This window comes from Curcuma longa, unplaced genomic scaffold (genome assembly GCF_044706935.1).
Source record: "Curcuma longa cultivar G26 ecotype Majalengka, Jawa Barat unplaced genomic scaffold, ITB_CL_G26_1.1 contig_17610, whole genome shotgun sequence".
NCBI classification, from domain to species: Eukaryota; Viridiplantae; Streptophyta; class Magnoliopsida; order Zingiberales; family Zingiberaceae; genus Curcuma; species Curcuma longa.
In genome coordinates, this window is record NW_027430629.1 from 1 (window position 1) to 19,329 (window position 19,329).

At 34.4% G+C, this 19,329-nt stretch overlaps 2 protein-coding genes across 2 annotated transcripts; both read left to right on the forward strand.

Annotated features, from left to right (window-relative positions):
• The first annotated feature begins 5,559 nt into the window (after window positions 1–5,559).
• On the forward strand, window positions 5,560–9,345 carry LOC141816652 (putative leucine-rich repeat receptor-like protein kinase At2g19210). Its single transcript, XM_074704396.1, has 9 exons — window positions 5,560–5,765; window positions 5,886–6,038; window positions 6,123–6,194; window positions 6,462–6,533; window positions 6,617–6,697; window positions 7,529–7,689; window positions 7,787–8,013; window positions 8,490–8,576; window positions 9,124–9,345. Exons 1-9 carry the CDS (start codon window positions 5,560–5,562, stop codon window positions 9,343–9,345), a joined length of 1,281 nt encoding a protein of 426 aa, XP_074560497.1.
• Window positions 9,346–15,923: 6,578 nt separating this feature from the next.
• On the forward strand, window positions 15,924–18,592 carry LOC141816651 (monoterpene synthase 8, chloroplastic-like). Its single transcript, XM_074704395.1, has 7 exons — window positions 15,924–16,200; window positions 16,292–16,568; window positions 16,686–17,079; window positions 17,213–17,431; window positions 17,540–17,678; window positions 17,764–18,009; window positions 18,218–18,592. The coding sequence occupies exons 1-7, from the start codon at window positions 15,979–15,981 to the stop codon at window positions 18,521–18,523; spliced, it is 1,803 nt and encodes a 600-aa protein (XP_074560496.1). The 5' UTR covers window positions 15,924–15,978; the 3' UTR covers window positions 18,524–18,592.
• The last annotated feature ends 737 nt before the right edge of the window (window positions 18,593–19,329 follow it).

Consider the following 19,329-nt stretch of genomic DNA (forward strand, 5'->3'; position numbering starts at 1 on the left):
TGATAATTCTCATGGAACAAACGGTGCCATAAGAATTTTTAAATCAAATTTTGTATGAGAAAAATTGGAATTGTTAAATTTCAATGTTGAGTTATTAATGAAGATTATATCTAAGGTAAAATTTAGTTGGGATTCAAATTAGAACTCAATTAATTGAGAGATAATAATAAACAATTGTATGATCAGATGACCGTGCAATTAATTAGTTGAAATAGTTAATCAATTACACATTCAAATATTCGAACAACTATCTACATGCTGCAAAGCAACAAACAAATAGTTGTGTGGCACAAAGAGACAAACTACCGCTTGTAATAGTCGCCCTTGTGATGCAAACAACAAATAGTCATCCTTGCCTACACAAATAGCTATGACTCCTATGTTGCACATGCATCGATCGAACAATACTGTGCATTCCGAAGAGTCAAATTGAAAAACAAATGCCCTTTAATGAGAGTCTTATCCCCATTTGAGAGAAAAAGATCATAACCGTTACCTCGACCTTGCTACTTATTAAAAAGGTGACCACCTCTTGAAGGGATGATCCAATGATAAATAAAAATGTCAATGATGATTAAATCTAAATAAACAATGAGCTCACTATTGAACAGAGATAGTTGGATTGACAACGATAATTTCAATAATAAAATCCCTAAATCATGTTATATATTTCTATTAGTATTGGTTGATTTTGTATTTCATTTATTTTTGTTAAGTTAACACAACTTACTTATTTGTAGTTGCGTGATGACCAATTGAAGATTCAAATGTTAATATTCACTCCTCAACAAAGTTCATACGCATTCTACTAAATGTTATTTAGGAATGCAAATATGTCCTTGTCCAATGTCAACGGTGCCTTTAAGTTGTTTTCCACACTTGAGAGCTTTACCCATCATCTTGTGGGTTTAGCTACATAATCTCATAACCTAAGTTTCAACAGGCTCTTTAGTGTGAGATGTTAGTTTTCTTTCATCTTAAACATTTAGAAACCTCTTCTTCAGCAAAAGGTGGAATCCGTTACTCCAGCGACCACATACGGTCGGTCCCACAATCATCTATGAGGAGATAAATCGAGAAACTGCAATCGGCCACTACGGAGAAGGGCATTGTCTCAATTTCATCGAGATTCGACTCTTGCCCACTTTAGTAACTCTGCTCCATCATAACAACTCAATTATGCCCCAGAGGCAACATTTAAAAACTTCTATTACTAGCTCAAGTGCCCATGTAAGGGTATATCAAGTGTTAGATTTAGAAGGCCAATTATATTAGCTCCAATTTCCATGGACCACATTTGCAAAGTGTTCCTAATAGCCTATTTTGCGATAGAAGAGTGTATCATCAACTTTAGTTCATACCAATATAATCTATTTCCTATAGAAGAATTTCTCATCAACTCTAATTCTTAATTACTTGATCATAATATATATATATAGAGAGAGAGAGAGAATTTTCTCTTAATGTTCCCTTTTTATGTGTCACTCTAATCTAATAGCAGAGATAAAGCCAGTTGGGTATCACAAGGATTGCTAATTGTATTTCAATCACAAATTTCACAAGTTCTTAACGTTTTGTTAAGTTAAATCCAACACAATCTGCTCATGTTTAAGTTTTGGGCTTGACACGGCCATGACTATGTCAAATTATGTCTAGTCTCGAGCTACTCAACTGATTTGACAGATCTAATTCTTTGTCTCATGGGATATGTTTTTAGAATTTACTATGAATCACAAAATTCATACAAATAATAATTCAAAGTTGTAAATGAATTTAGTGTTTGATTTAATAAGAGTTTATTTATTTATTTAATATATAAAAGATTAATTAAATAAATAAAGTTAAATAATTTATTAAATTAAATAAATAAATTTGAATATATATTATTTCTGAATAATATTTACAAAGATTATAAATTATGTTTATCAATATAATTCTTATCAAATTTATAAATAGAAAAAAATTCAAAACGAACAAACAAATTTATTTTATCAAGTTCAATAACTAACTAAATAAATTTAAAAATATAAAAAAATTAAATAATCAAATAAACTTGAATTGAGAACTTAATAACATTTAAATGGACAAGCTTAAGTTAAGTTTGAATTAAACTTAAATAATCATTTTAATAATTTAATTTATTTTAAGTTCAATTCAATTAGTTACTTTGTTTAAACAACCAATAGAGGTTATTTCTTTTAGTGCAATTAATCAGAAGAAGTAACGTTCTTATGTTAATGTCCTTCACCATCTGCGCCTTCATCTCCGTGCCATGTCATCAGTAGCAGCCACTGCCACCAATGCTATTTTAGTGACTGTGCATCAAAACCTTGAATGCCTACCTATTCCTTTCGATCTCATGGGAGAACTTGGACACCTCATCCTCGTTGTTGTCCATCCCCTGCTTCTCCACCCTGCATGCAATCTTCTCCACGAACCAACCATGCTCGGCTTCTGGGCCGCTGAGAACTTCGTGAAAGCATTGTGATACATCGAAATCAAACTAAAGGATGCATCACATGATATAGTTATCAATCATCTATAAGGTTAAAATTCAAAATTGAATTGCAACAATGGCAAATCGAAATGACTAACTTGAATTCAGAGTCAATATCATTGTATCCTTTACTTGTCATTAAAAGAGTTCCTACAAACGCAGCGGAGTCTTCTACAGGAATGGTCAACAACCTTATTTTGGTCTCAATGGGGAAGAATGATGTGTGTATTTCATAGAGTTTTTGGTATAGTTTTGCATGCATTTTATTTCATCGCATGAACATATTTGCATATTTCATTTCTTTTATATTATTTTCATTCTTTTAATTCGGAGAACAGCTAGTGTCTTTTTTATTGACAATATGTGAAATCAGAGCTTAATTAGAGCTAAAGAGTCTTGGAATGAGAGTCCAGGGCAAAGAACATGCTCTGGTCGTGTCCCATAGCATGACCATGTTCTTACCACCGAAGTTGGACTCAGAGCAACCATGGAGACCACAAACCTCGTGCCCCATGGAACGACCATGTCCTATCCGGCTGAGAGTTGCTTTGATCAGGACACTTCACGTTGGGGTTGCGCCACTAGACATGACCATGCTTATCTGTCCAGACCCAACACGCCCCCTCCCCATGCCACCAGACATGGCAATGTCAAGCAATCCTCTTTACCTCCAGATTTCTGACACGCCCCCCTCCCCCGGTGCAACCGGACACGACCTCTAATATTTTTGGAAGGTTTAATGAACTTGATTGATTTTCAGGGCTATAAAAAGCTCTGGAAGCCTCATGATTAAGGGAGGAGATGTTTCTCTGTAATTGAGAACCCTAGGAGAGACGTTCCAATGAGCTATCGACATTTTCGTCCACCCTAAAACATAGAGATTCTCTCGAAGACACTAGCAATAACAAAACTGTTGGATCTTGTAACACGCTAGAGGGGGTGAATAGTGCGATTTTCGTTTATCGTTCATTCGTTCTATCAGAATAACTTAGCAGCAGAATTAGTAACAAGCGTAGGGACACGCGGATTTTACTTGGTTCCTAATCCTCCAAGGTTAGTACATCCAAGGCCTATGTACGGGAGGCGCCCGTCCACTAGTGGTCTCCTTTTCAAGCTTTATTCGAAGGCGGAGAAATCTGTCTTACAGTCCAATAAAGAATACAAAGAATAGAAAGCAAAGGAAAACTAAACTAAACACTTTCGCCGATCTGGAAGTCCTGAGCATCGCACACTCCTCTTGGATCTTTCCCGATTGCAAGCACCTGGCCTCGTTCGCGTTCCGAATCACCACTAGAAGAGAAGGATAGCTTGTAATTGATATTGCTTGTTGTTTACGTTCACCTCCTTTTATAACATATTCCGGTCGACTGGAACCGCTCATATAGTCTACTAGATAAGGATCTGATTTGATCCGATCTTCTCGATCCTATCCGGGCTGGGTCTTTCCGTTCGGGTCGACTGGAATCCTTATTCGGGTCGACTGGATCGTCCGATTGCCTGGAATCCACATTCAGGTCGACTGGAACCAGTTGACTCAGGTTTGACCTGAGTTAACCCCGGGCTTGGTTCGGCTGCATTTGTTTGTTTCACTTTGCTTTCTTCATCTTACTTCCAGCTCCTGGTTCCTGCAAGACAAGCATACACAAATAAAACAGCATAAATCTTATCTTGTGGTCCAATATATTGTTGACATTCATCTTTTATACTTATTTATCTTTCTTGCCATATGATATGTTTATCCATGATCTAACTTTATTGTGCATATATGATTTTGATATTAACTGTGCATCTTCATATTCCACGGGACGTGGAGAATGACAGAAAGGTAAACTCAAATTTCTGACCCATAAATACCTAGATGTGAGGGATTGTTCACTAAAGTAGTCCAAAAGCTCATGAGGGCACCATTGACTATCACAGAGCTTAATGTGTCAACCCCAATTCGACGTCATGAAGTAGGGGATGACACCTAGAGGACCATGGGACATTGTGATAGGATCCTCTTATAACCTTAAAACATAATGGTGCCTCTGATGCTGCTCCTATTCTCATTCTCACTATGGGCACTACTAGAAAAATGTTAATAGACAACGCCCCAAAGACAACGGTTTTTAGCAAAAGCGTTGTGGTTTTTCAATTTACAACGTTTTTAGTCAAAACCGTTGTCTTTGAAAACTAAAAGACAACGTTTGTTCAGAAAGCGTTGTCTATTAGTGTTGATTTTGGGTCAACCACAACACTTTTAAAAAACCGTTGTCGAAAACGTTGTCTTTTAGCGGGTTTTTTTGCCAAAGACAACGCTTTTAAAAAGTATTGTCGTTGACCGTTGTCGTTGAGGGTTTAGAGGGTTTATATCCAGGTTTTTTATCGGGCGAGTCCGCGATTTCCTTCGTGCGTACGCCTCTTCTTCTCTTCTCCCGCCCCAGTTTCGTCCCTCTCCCGCTCGCACCTCTAGCTCGTCTTCTCCCGCGCGCCCCATTTTCGTGCCTCTCCCGCCCCCTCTCATGCCTGCCCTCTTCACCCGCCCCCCTTTCGTGCCTCTCCTCTTCTCCCGCCCCTTTCGCACCTCTAGCTCCTCTTCGCGCCGCTGTGAAGAGGCGAAGACGAAGATAGAACGAAAGCCGCATCCGGTGCTCCTCCAGGCCCGTGCTCCCGTCTAGGGCGGTGCTCCTCCAGGCCCGTGCTCCTCCGGTGCGTACGGTGACCTTCTCGTGCTCTTGGTTAAATTATCCTTTTCAGTTTCTCGCCGACTTCGTCTTAGCTCTTCCCTCTCCGCCCGTCGCAATCTCCCTCTTCGGCGGAGGAAGCGACGGTGATCTGCAAACTCCACTCCCCCACTGTCGTTCAAATCTTCTGCTCTTGTCCATCTCCCCTCCACTTGGAACCCTAACCCTAGCTTGCTTCCCCTCTTCAAAACCTCACAATTGCCGCCGAAACCCTTGCTCATACCCGGCCCTAGTTCACCGCTCTCCCCTGATTCCTCCTTCCTCTGTTGCCACTTTGCCCATCTTATTTGTGCGGCTTGCTGCTCCGGATCTGATCGGACGTCTCCGATCTGAAGAATGGAAGCCAAGGATTCGTCAGATTCTTCCTTGGCCGTAGCGGCCTTGGCCGGGAGCAAGGATGGGCTTGCGAACGACGAAGGGAATCTCCTCCAATGGGCTCTCAACTCCACGGGCTTGTCTGACTCTCCCCCAATCCTCAACGCGCTCGAGGTGTACACACCGCTGACTCTCACCAATACGCCGACTGACGATCAAGATGGCACGTCCTAATTTTCCTTTTTTTTTATAGGTTCATCCAGATCCTCAAAAACGAACCTTTTTTATTACAAGTCTTGTTTTGCCCTATCATAATTGTTATTCTTGAGTAAATGCCACACCATTAGCATCCATGGATTTGCAGCTGCTGCCATTGTGAAAATCAGGAGCGATTACAACATGAAGAAAAACTGGATGGGAGATGCATGTGTTCCAGCTAAATATGCTTGGAAAGGCTTGAATTGTAACTACATTGCGGAGCCAACAAGGATCGTCGGCATGTGAGTGTTTTATTGAAGTTAATGAACTTTTGCATGATTTGAATATCGGTGAGAGGTCGGTAAACACGCATAAATGTTTTGCAGAAATTTGTCGTCCAGTGAATTAACTGGCTTCATATCACCTTCTTTTGCATCGCTCCTTGTGATGGAATCCCTGTAAGTGCTTCTAGCATAATGCTTTCAATTTCTACTGTCTGCTAGGACCAGTTTAACTAAGCAGAAGAAATGAGAAATGAAACTTAAGAAAATGAAGTTATTTGCATGCGAAGGAAGAAGTTATTATAAGCTTATTACACATACATCTGTATATGGAATATTGTTGCCAAGGATGGTTGATCAGCTAATGTTCTCTATCTGATTGTTACTTTCAATTTAACTTGAGATGCATATCACTAATCACTTATAAATTACATTCCATCTCAGCGACTTGTCTGGCAACAATCTAACAGGGTCGATACCTGAAGAACTAGGAAGTTTGCTGTCACTCAGATACTTGTGAGCATTGAAGAGCGTTAGTTCCTTTTCCTCTTTTCCTTAAAAAAAAAGACTTTGATGTTACTTTCTTTTGTGCTGTGCAGAAATTTGTCAAGAAACAATCTAACTGGAGAAATTCCGGTTGCTTTGCAGCAAAAAAGAGAAGAAGGGCGGCTTATTTTTGAGTATGTTATTTGGTCTTTTGATGTATTACTTGTTAAACTCTTTTTTTCCACTCTAGTCATTGAAGAAAGCCCATAATAAGCACAATACAGGGATTGGAACCTGGTAAAAATTATGTTTCTGAGTAGCAAAATTATGTTATTGGATGAGTGAACTATTTATTCCTCTCAGCATGTGATTTCCTTCTTGTTTGCTTGATATTTATGTAAAGCATGTTTAGCACATACTCTTAGGGATGGGATGGCTCGATTATTTGTTTAGTGAGAAAAATTAAAACCAAACTGAAATATTTCTGGTTTCGAAGATCCAAATCAAAACTGAGCCAAATCCATTTCAGTTCAGTTTGAAACCAAACTGAAATTTTTGGTTTGATAAAAACCAATTAAAAACATTTCCAAACAACAATCCCATTAAGATTAATTATAAAAGTGATTATAATTTATGTTTTATGTTGATTAGGGAACATAAAAATAAATAACAATTAACAACCTACAAGTACTATGTTTGGTTTATCGGTTTCATGATATAGATGTCCTTGCCTACCTGCCCTTTTGATTTATGATCCATTATAGGGTGCATCCTTCAACATTGAAGCTGAGATGGGCTATAGCTTTCTCTTGCAGGGGTTCTACTAATTATTTGTGATACAATAAAATCATTTTGTTGGTAATGGACTCTGCATCTTCAAACTTTTGTTGGCTTACTAACCATGTTTCTTCATTTCTATCTCAAGATAGATCCAAATGTTTCTGGAGGTACCTAGTCCAAGTTATATATGTAGATGTATAAGATCACTTGAAGCATACTAATACCAAAATAATTCTTGGTGGTAGATTTGAAGGCAATCATTATCTTTGTACTGATGTAACTCAATGTGAGGAAAGCAGAAAAACAAAGAAGCTCACAATGCCAATTATTGTGGTTTTATGTTTAGTTTCTGTTCTGCTGATATTTGTGGTCATATTCATGGTGTGGAGACTAAGAAAGTCAGAAGGTATGTTTATTTTTTTGTGAATTGCATTACCATTCACTTAAATTAGCTCTTTGATTATTTCTGTGAAAGGCTCAATAGCTGATCTATGTGGAGCCAGGTAACTTCTCAAGATTGTTAAAGAGACGCCGAGATAATCCATTGCAACTTGAAAACCGAGAGTTTACTTACAGTGAGTTAGAGAGAATAACCAACAACTTTAAGAATATCATCGGCAAGGGAGCATTTGGTACAGTCTACCATGGTTTGTTGGAAGATGGTACTCAAGTTGCAGTCAAACTGCGCTCTCAATCATCATCACAGGGCACTAAAGAGTTTCTAGCTGAGGTAATTAGTGCAACTAGTTAGATTAGCGATATGTCTATGGTTGAAGCAATGGTTTTTCTTTTTTCTTCTCTGAATCTTTTTTAAAATACAATTTGCCTATCTTATGAAACGTTATCTCTCTACGTATTTTGATAATTAGGTATATAATGATTTTGGTTCTCATTACAGGCCAAATGCCAATAGTTTGTGTGTGTGGTTGTGTGCAAAGGCTTTTACACAGTTTGTCTTTAGCCAACCCTGAATAGCGGTGACTCAGGCCTTGATGTTGTTTCTCTTGTCAAAATGCATCAATTGTCTGTTATACAAAGCAAGTCTATTTTTTCTTGAATCAATTCATTTTAACTAATACCCCACTGCTTTCTAAAGTATATGATGATTTGCTGTTGAGTTGCATTCAATAGAAGAGTATATTTATTCACCTATGTACATTTCTTCTTTGAGTAAACTCTTCGCTATACTTTTTCTATTTATTTCAGGTTCTTCATAATATTGCTGTTGCAGAATACTTGCGAGATGGTTTCACTGATCCTAGGAATCTTCTTGATGCATTAAACAAGCTTAAAGTAAGTTGTACTGAACTTTGATGAATCTGTTGTTTGAATTAATTCCTGAAGAAATTTTCATACTAACATCTTCTCTACTTCATTCTAACATTCTTGTGGAAATTAACTGTGTCAACATTAAAGTTATGATTATATTAAACCTATGACATTATGTTGTATGATCATATTTAACATGCTATATTATAAGGTTAAACAGTTTGTTAGACTCATACATTCTTCTATAGCAGAAAATGCATATGCTCTTTTGGATCATCTCCTCTTCATCATGGTATTCTAGATATTGCTAGTATTTTATTATAATTTCATATAATTTAACCAATTTTTCTATCTTTGTTCAGAAACTGAAAAGGATAATTAAATCCATGTTTATCCATTCAATTAATTAAATCCATGTTTTACCAATTACGGTACTCATATTCTTATGATAACATAACAATTATATCTTGAATTTTTTAATGTATTTTCACTTTTGTGAGTTATAGTTGATATACAATGTTGAATGACAATTTATTTTTAAGTGCGTCTTTGTATTGAATGTGCACGACAGGATGATTACATACAACAAAAGAAAGAAGGCAAACTGAAACTTGAAAGCACAAAGGAGGATACACTGACAAAAGCACTTGAGACGGGTGAAAATGCTGGACGTGTGAGGGCAATTGGAGGTCATATCACTCCATCAGTTTATTTCCAAGTTGGTAGACAATGCAAGGGTGCAGATGTTACCCAAGATCTAATCAATGAACATTGTGTAGGTATGGAATGCTGATCTCCATAATTCCATTTATTTGCAATAAAGATATTTATTTGTGATTCAAAGTTCATTGTGTATAATTCTTAGGTGCTATTGTGCCCATATTTTGGATAAATTAGTATTATCTTTTGGCAGACTGGTCTTTGGCAGATATACCTACTGTTACTTGGTGATGCACCTGTTGTTACTTGGTGCTGCTAATGTTGTGATGCACCTGTTCTATTTCTGCTGCTGTTGGAGGATATTCTGTTGCGTTGAAACCTTTGTTATGGACCTGCTGCTATTATGGAGCTTTTATGTTGGAAGTTGTAACTTGAATTTGTGTTATGAACTTGTATAAGTTGTATGTTATGGACATGTGTTATGAACTTGTATGTTATGAACCTGCTGTAAGAATGATTTTTGTATAAATATAAATTGTATGTTTTGTATGTGATTTAGTAAATTTTGTAGTCAATGGTTTTGTATTTATAAAATATATTGTTTCTTATTTACTGCTAAAAAAATTAAAAGACAACGCTTTTAAAAACGTTGCAAAACCCAAGCAATTTGTAACAAAATTACAACGCTTTTTAACCGTTGCAAAATGTGTTGTCATATTTATTAAAAACAACGTTTTTAAAGCGTCGCAAAAACTGTTGTAATATTTACAACGCTTTTTTTGCGTTGCGAAGGTGTTGTCGATGTTAACAAAGACAACGCTTAAAAAACGTTGTCGTTGAGGGACCCCTTTTACAACAGGGCCTCTTACAACGCTTTTTAACCCTCAAAGACAATGCGTTTTCCGCGTTGTCTATTAACATTTTTCTAGTAGTGTATATTTAAAAATTATAAATTTATAAAAAAAAAGATCGAAACCGATCCAATGGCTCAGTTATAAATCCAAATCGAAATTATAGATATATATATATTAATTTTATATGTTTAAGGATATTTATTAGAAATGTATATAATTTTATTATTAAATAAATTATATTTCTTTTTTAGAAAAGTTATTATCCAAGTTAAATAGTTTTTATCAAATAAGTTATTTTTTTATAAATTTAATATTAAATGAATAAAATAAAAATATTGAGTAATAAAAGAGTTAAATAAGATTAATAAATTTAATAATTTAAAGATAGAATAGTCCGTGTCAAATAATTCAAGATAAATAAATTTTTAAAAATTATAAATTAACTTTAATATAGAGATTGAATAATTCCACATTCAAATTTTAAAATAAATAGATTAAAAAATTAATTTAAATAAGTAGAATAATCTCACATCAAAAAATTCAAAGCAAATATATTAAAAATCAATTCAAATAAAAAAATAGAATAGGTTAATTAATGTTGAACCACACCATTAATATTAATTAAATATATTAAATAAAAAAAATATCAAATCGATAGTTTCTTAATGTTTATGTTTGTTTATTATATATATAATAAGAATTGAGTATTAATATTTTTTTAATAATATTATATATATTTTTATAATTTTAACTAAAGGAAATATATTAAAAAACAGTGATTGCAACTCTTAAGTTGTCAAAATTTTCAATTATCTTAATGCCATCATATTAATTCAATTTAAAGAAATTGACTCCCATATGCATTAGATGAATTCAGAAATTGTCCATTAAATTAATTGATACGTACACATATAAATATATATAACAATGTAGAAATTTTTGATTCATTCTTTTGAAAATGTAAAAGAAAATTATTATAATTATTATTATCGCTTGAGGAATCAAAAGAAATTATCAACATTGTGTACACTTATTAAATTTTATGTCACATTCAACAAAATTGAAATCAAAATGAGCATTAGATTTCGTCACGTTAGATGAAATCTAATTAAACAATAACTTTTACGATTGCGCTACTAATAATTTTTTCTTTTTTTAAAAAAAAAGTAATGTAGGTCCGTATAATTTTAGAATAAATTAATTATTTTATTAAATTTGGACGCCGTTATTAGCTGGTCGATCAGATCAGCAAATTTCTAAAAAACAATATATGGTTGAGTTCCAGAAAGTTAAAAAATATAATACTTATTCATTAGGATATTTAAAAATTATAAAATATATTTTGGTACATTTTAATTAAAATGAAAAAGTGTTAAAATAAGTAAAGGTAATAAAGTATAATATTGAAATTCAATTTTGGCTTAATTAAGCAGGATAAACTTAAGCCCTATTTTGATTTGATTAAAGTATAATCAAACCTAAATTTGATTTTAATTTAAAATTCATTACTAATGATTAATTAGATTTATATGAAAAAAATACAATAAGATAAGGTTTCCCATTGATAATTTATGGGTATGATGATAAAAATTACAATGCAATATATATGACATGTCATAATGGAACTATGACATGATAGAAGCAAGAGCATTAGGCATTAGGAAAACTTGAGTTCTTAAAAGCAAAAAAGAAAGTAAGCTCTAGCACAGCAATACATGATGATAGTTATCCCCCTATAGAATTCTCCAAAATGCCAAAGGATTGGCATCCATGAAGTGGTTATGAAAGGACAGCATCTAACCAAATGGGCTATTTCACTCGCTCACTAGCTCAATAGGCCTTTCGCTACTCATTTTTTTCCTTTAGAAGGAAAGACAAGATTTTCTATGGTTTACGTAATGTAACAAACAAGATTAGTGAGGGAACTTGCAAGTTGCAATATACAAAGAAAGAAATAAGAAAAACAGAGAGGCTGACCTGGAATCTATTCCATGGTGGTGGTTGAAATTTGAAAGAACATATCTATTTCTTCTAACAATTTTTCATGCGCTGGTTTACTCTCATTGCTGCACAAGTTCGACGACAGCATAAGTTGGATGAGCACATTGCAGATATCACCCATATCGTCATGGTTTTTGATTGCTTTGGGAAGATCCTCCTTTGGAGTCTGCTCTCTGAAGCTATCTGTGTATGCTTGCTTTCTGCAAACCTGATAGAATTATAAATGAAAAACATGCAAAAGGATAAGTAACGTCTAACAGATGAATCCTCATGGATGAAAAACTCATATAGGATGTCAGAGTGAGATCTGAATTTACTTCAGAAGTATAGGATGTTTAAAATAAAAGTAAATAAATTGAATAGGGACCTTATATAAGATAGAAAATTTTATTCAGATTGTGCATATTTCACACCTTAAGGGCCTTGGTCTTGCTTGCAAAACCCAAAAAACAAAAAGGTAAATGTCTACAACACACAAGAGAGAACTCTGACCTGGAACAAGTGATGGATAGTATCAACCTGCTCTTTGTTCATATATTTCCTTATAGTCAATTCCTTAAAAAGCTTAACCATATCTGGCGTCAAATTACGTGCTGAAAGGTTGCCCAGTATCCCAGAGATACAAGAACTACTGAACACCGAGTTCAACCATGGAGGTGATTCATTCAGTTGGAGTAAAAGGATGGCGACATGAGCTGCAGGCTTGTGTTGATTTATGAAAGATCTTGATGCTAAACTAGGTGCGGCTAAAGCCATTGCTAATTCCTCCATGATAATCCTAAACCATCTGGAATTTCTGATCACCTTCTTCTCCAGCACCCCGAACTTTTCCCACCCTAAAAGTCTTGAAAGACAAACACAACAAGCTGTGGCAGTTGAAAAGTCTTCATAGAAAAGCAAGCCTTCTGTGACAGCCATAATAGATTCTAGATATTTCATAGATAACTTTAGATCATTATTACATTTTTCCCTCTGATCTGAAATTCTTGTCAGCAACAGAATTACAAATGGTATTAGTGACAGCAACAGAATATGAAGTCCTCACATTCTGAGCTAACATGTTCACAATTTCATGATAATTTGGATTTGTAGAACCATTCCCAATTAGCATAAATGAACATGGAACTGGATAAGGCAGCAACTTAATCCGGCATTGAATACATCAATGCGAAAGTCACCAAGATTGTTTGAGTTTGAAGTATCTGACACAGATTGTTTGAAACTTGCTCGATTAGGAACACCAATCCTTAGAGGCTTCCCATTGTTTGGAAACACCCAACCACGAGGAAGCACTGCTGTACTCCAGGCCATGATACACTGTATTGCTTCTGCCTTTGGGTGGATGTATTTGGTGGCTGCTGATACAAAACCTCAGGAGCTGCAACTGATAGACCATAGTAATTAGTCCAGTAGCCTATCAACCGAGATCCAGTTCCATCGACATTCAGAATGCCATAAGATAGTCGGATGAGTTCCCTATATGAATCAAATTGAACTTGGCCTGTGAGGCCTGTAAAGTTTGTGAGCAGCAGTTGCTGGAGCAAGCTTTCACCTTCATCAAAAGCTTGCAGGGATGCCAGGTGAAGCCTACTACCCTTAGCATCATGCAAAAGAGGATCACTAGAGAAGTGGATTGTTTTTCCTTCATCTAGAAATTGGTTGATTGCGGGTTCCATGTAGATAGCTGTTCAATCCTAAATAGCTTCTCCTTTGCGAATCATGCCATTCCATCCAGATATAAATCTCTTCTTCGGGCCAGAATCTGGGGTATGGTTGCGAAGAACAATGGTTCCTTGTATAAGGCTCATGATGTTTGGATCAGCTGCTATGAATGAATCCAAATACGAAGCAAGCCAATCAGTAGCTAACATTCTCAAGGTTTTAGATTTTGATTGGTACCTAACATTTTTTTAATAGATATCAAATATGAACAGTTGTTGTTTATATCAAATAGCATAGCTCATAACATTCTAAAAGTTCTGAAGGCTGTAAGTGCATAAGCCAAACTGCAAACATATAATTCATGGTATTCTTAAGTAAATAATTACTATGATCTAACTCAAATCTCTATTAGCTATATTCTAAATGTTATTTCTAAAGCTTTGAAGGTGCACAATCCAAACTGCAAAAATACAATTCATGGTATTCTTAATTGTGATAATTAGTCCATATAATCTAACTCAAATCCCCATTACCTAGATATCAGTTTGCTCTAAGTTTGTATAATTCACCTTCAATTGTGCCAAGAAAACCACTGCAGTTTGTATCTTGTGTAATAACATTCAGTTTAGTCTCTGACAGAATGGTCGAGTCGGCGTTGACATAAAAGTTTGGATCTCATCAGAATGCGTTATTAACAACGACATGCTAAATATTTTCACTTAGAAAAATTATAATTCTCTTTTCCGTTCACTTTTCGCGTACAACTCTTTAATTTTCCTTTTTTTTAGGATATAAGGGCCAAAATAAAAAAATATCGCTTATTTTTATTATCAGGATTTTTTTTTTCAAAAAGATATTTTATATTTAAAAAAAAACTGTTTTTTTTAAATAGAAAGCATTCCATAGTTTTATTATGCCTTCCATTTAAAAACTAAAATAAAAGGACACCTCGTATTTTAAAAATATCATTGTCCGACATTTGTTATAGTAATTTTAGTAAAAATTATTCTAATTGAAATAATTTTGATGAAAATTACTTCAATATAAAATCATTTTGAGCAAAACTACTCTAATATATATAAAGCATTTGGAGCAGTTTTAAATTGTTTCAACATGAATTAATTGGAATAGTTCAAAGTTGTGCTAATATAAATTAGAATAAATCTAAAAGTGCTAGGAGTTAGAGCCGTTTTGAATGACTTCAACATGAATATAATTAGTTAGAGTAATTCAAAATTGTTCTAATATAAATTAAGATAAATCAAGAAGTGTCTATAGCGGATGACCTATCAGTCCATCATTTTTAGGTTAATTGTCTATTAAAGAAAATTCATCCATTAGTTGGAGTAATTTAAAATCATTCTAATATAAATTATGATAAATCAGGAAGTGCCTATAGCGGATGACCTATCATTACATCGTTTTTAGATCAATTGTTCATTAAGAAAAATTCATCTATGAGAAAACTAAGAAGATGTTTAGTCGCTGCACCGTAAACAGGCCATGGATTGTTTTGATTAAAATTGCTCCAAGAGTTAATGGTTTCCAATTGTAATAATTTTTATTTACATCATAGCAATTTTCTACTCTAATAGTATTAGATCAATTTTAATTTTAATTAATATTAAAATAATTTTGAACATATTTGACGATTATTTTAATTGAAATTATCATAATAATATTGAAATAGAAAAATTTTAAAATATAAAACACCTTTTAATATTTTTTCTTTAAGATGAAACACCTTGATAATAAAAATAAAAAATGACTTTTTATTTATTTTCCAAACAGTAGCTACCTATATAGAAACGCCTTGATCTTGTATTCTTGTTAACAGAAATATGAAATATAATTATATTTATACTCCTTTAATTTTAAAATTTTTAAGAATTCAATGTGTATTATATATTTTAGCTAAAACAATAAATATACTAAGGCGTTTTCGATGTACTAATATTATTTTATTGAACCATACACGATTTTGTCAAATCTAAAGTTAGGTAAAAATATATTTATCTTACTAAAAATAACAACCGCACCGGGCGCTCTTCTGGAGATCGCGCGTGAAGAATGTTTTAACGAAAAAATTTCACACGTGATAAACGTGTAACAGCATTAATAATTAAATAAGGGACACCGACAATTCTATATATGGCAACCGTTTTAATATATCGAGTACTCAGACAGAATCCACCTGCCAAACGGCCCCCAAATTAAGCTAAAATTTTGTGTACGTTGTATCAATAATCATGTCTCTGATCTTCCAACCTCTAGCTCCATTAAACTTGGCTTTTGATCGACACCTCTTTGCTCTCCGGCGATGCACCACCACCGTCAAGCAACCGTGCCTCCCGCTCATCCGATGCGCCGCTGACGATGCCGGGCAGACGCCGTCGTCGAGGCGATCGGCCAATTACCAGCCCAACTTATGGGGCGATGACCGCATCAGATCACTCACCGTCAATTCTCCAGTCAGTAGCTAGCTAGCACTCTGTTTTTTCTCTCTTAAATTTAATTTTCATTCTAAACTTAACTGAAAGTTTTTTTTTTATCGATCTATAGGTGGAGGAGAAGGACCACTCTGCGAGGATTAAATTACTGAAGGAGAAAGTCAGAAAAGTTGTAAAGGACGAGAAGAAGGAAGTGGAAGAGCAGCTTCAACTTATCGACCAGCTGCAACAGCTCGGAGTGGCTTATCATTTCAAAGATGAGATTAAAGACTCCTTGAGTAGTCTTCATGCGTCTTTAGACGACATCAGCTTGAAATTTAATGATAACCTTCATGCCTCAGCAGTGCTCTTCAGGCTGCTCAGGGAAAATGGCTTCTCTGTTTCAGAAGGTAATTAATCGATCAGTGTCATCTGCAGTATATATATATATATATATTATATTCTTACAGTAATTGTCAGAAACTAATTATTAATTATTATTTTCTCTGTCTGTGAAATATATGAAGATATTCTCGACAAGTTTAGAGATGAGAAAGGGCAGTTCAGGGATTGCCTTAGGAGGAATACCCAAGGAATGCTTAGTCTGTACGAGGCTTCTTATTATGAAAAGGAGGAGGAGATGGTGTTGCATGAAGCCATGGAGTTCACAACTGAACACCTCAAGAATCTTTTAGAACAAGGCAGCAGCTCGGATCTGACTCGGGAGAAGGTGGCTCATGCCCTGGAACTGCCACTGAATTGGAGGATGGAGAGGTTGCACACGAGATGGTTCATCGAATCATGCCAAAGAGAAGCGGCCACGAACAACGTAATTAATCATGCTGATCTGCTTGAATTTGCTAAGCTCGATTTCAATGCAACTCAGAGCGTCCACAAGCAAGAACTCAGACAAGTCTCGAGGTAATTAATTAAATTAAACTAGCTAGCTAATCGAGTTACGTTCGCAATATAATTAATATTCAATCAGTTTCTCATGCCATATATATATATATAAATTTGAATGATACGGTAATCATATATATCATGCATGCAGATGGTGGACAGAACTTGGAATTGCTCAGAAATTGCCATTCGCAAGGGACAGATTGACTGAGAACTACTTGTGGACTGTGGGTTGGACATCTGAGCCAGAGCACTGGAGATTCAGAGAAGAGCAAACAAAAGCAAACTGCTTCGTGACGTTGATCGATGATGTTTATGATGTCTATGGAACCTTGGATGAACTCCAACTCTTCACCGATACCATCGATAGGTAAAATTAAACACGATGAATATATAATTATATACTGATGATACATACATGCATGCATATATCGAATCGCTTAATTTGATTATTCTGGATATATATGAATAATTTCAGATGGGACATTAATGCGATCGATAGACTTCCAGATTACATGAAGCTCTTATTTATTGCAGTCTTCAACACGACAAATGAAGCAACTTATAAGGTGATGAAAGAGAAAGGATTGGACACGATGCCTTATCTCAAGAGAGCCGTAAGTGATATATAATATAGCTATAATAGCTCCTTAATTTTTTTCTGTTAATTAATTAATTATATATATATACCCTTAATTTCAGTGGGCAGACTTGTGCAAGGCGTATCTAGTGGAAGCAAAGTGGTACCACAAAGGGCACACGCCGAAGCTTGATGAATATTTAGAGAATGGAAGGATGTCGATATCGAGCAATGTGATGGTGACCTATGCTTACTGCATGGCCCCAGAGTTAACCAAACACGACTTAGAACGTTTCTCAGATTACCCTGCCATTATGCTACCCAAGTCTAGACTTGCTAGGCTCTACGACGATTTAGCAACTTCAAAGGTATGTATGTATGTATGTATATATATATATCAATATCATTAAACTCATCGATCGATCGATCGATCGAGAATAAATTAATTATATAATTAAAATGGGTATGTACTCTCCAATTACGTACGTACTCTGGATATATATATATATATATCTTGTTAATTGAATTGAATTGAATTGAATTTATATATGTGCAATGCATGCATGGATATTGTAGGATGAACTTAAAAGAGGTGATGTGAAAAAATGCATCCAGTGTTGCATGAGCGAGAGAGGTGTGTCAGAAGATGTGGCTCGTGGTCAGATGAAGGAAGCGATCAAGGAGAATTGGAGGATGGTCAATGGATATGATCGTAGCAGCCTAATTGTGTCTTCTTCTTCATTCGAGGAATACATGAAACGTTTGGTGGTCAATATGATTCGCACATTCCAATTCTTCTACCAAGACGAGGATAGATATGGCAAAGCTGATGGAGAAACCCAAAAACAAGTCATGTCACTATTGATCGACACAATTAATTAATTAGTAATATATATATATATATATATATATATATAAAATAATGCCACCGACCCAACTATAATAATTTGTTGGAGTACTGTACTTGTTTAACAATGTATATATATATATATATATATATATATATATATATATATATATATATATATTATATTGAAGTGTGATTACGAAAAAACTAATATATTTTATCGTCTTATGAAAATTTCAATTAAACAAAGTCGAAAAGAAATTATAGTACAAAAATTAAATTAAACATTTTTGACAGAAATATATATGTAATTAATCCACCAATAACTTAATATATATACACTGAAAATCTATTCTTCTAGAAATCATACATACATATATAGTTTAAAAAGAGAAAAAGTTATTAGAGTAAATTATTAAAAAGAATAAGAGACAAATTAGAATGATGCACTAGCGCGCGTGATCACGGATGGCGTAGGACATCAATAATATTTAATGGTGTTAGTTAATTTTATTTGTTGGTTATAAAAACATTATTATTAAATTCAAGCGAGCCGAACTCACAACATGGTTAATAATAAAACATATGATCGTTATTGACATTATTTACTGTAGATCCTTTGAAATTAAAATTTATAAAATGTCAAAAGAATCAACAATTATTATAAATATATGTGCATATTTATTCTTAACCCATGTAAATTAAACTATGATAATAAAATCATAATCAAGTCTTAATTTTGTTCAAAACTATTAAAAATCAAGTTTCTTATAGATCCCATCACGATTCAGAATTGTCGGTTCGACGATTTAGAATTATCGATTCAATAATTTCTAAAACG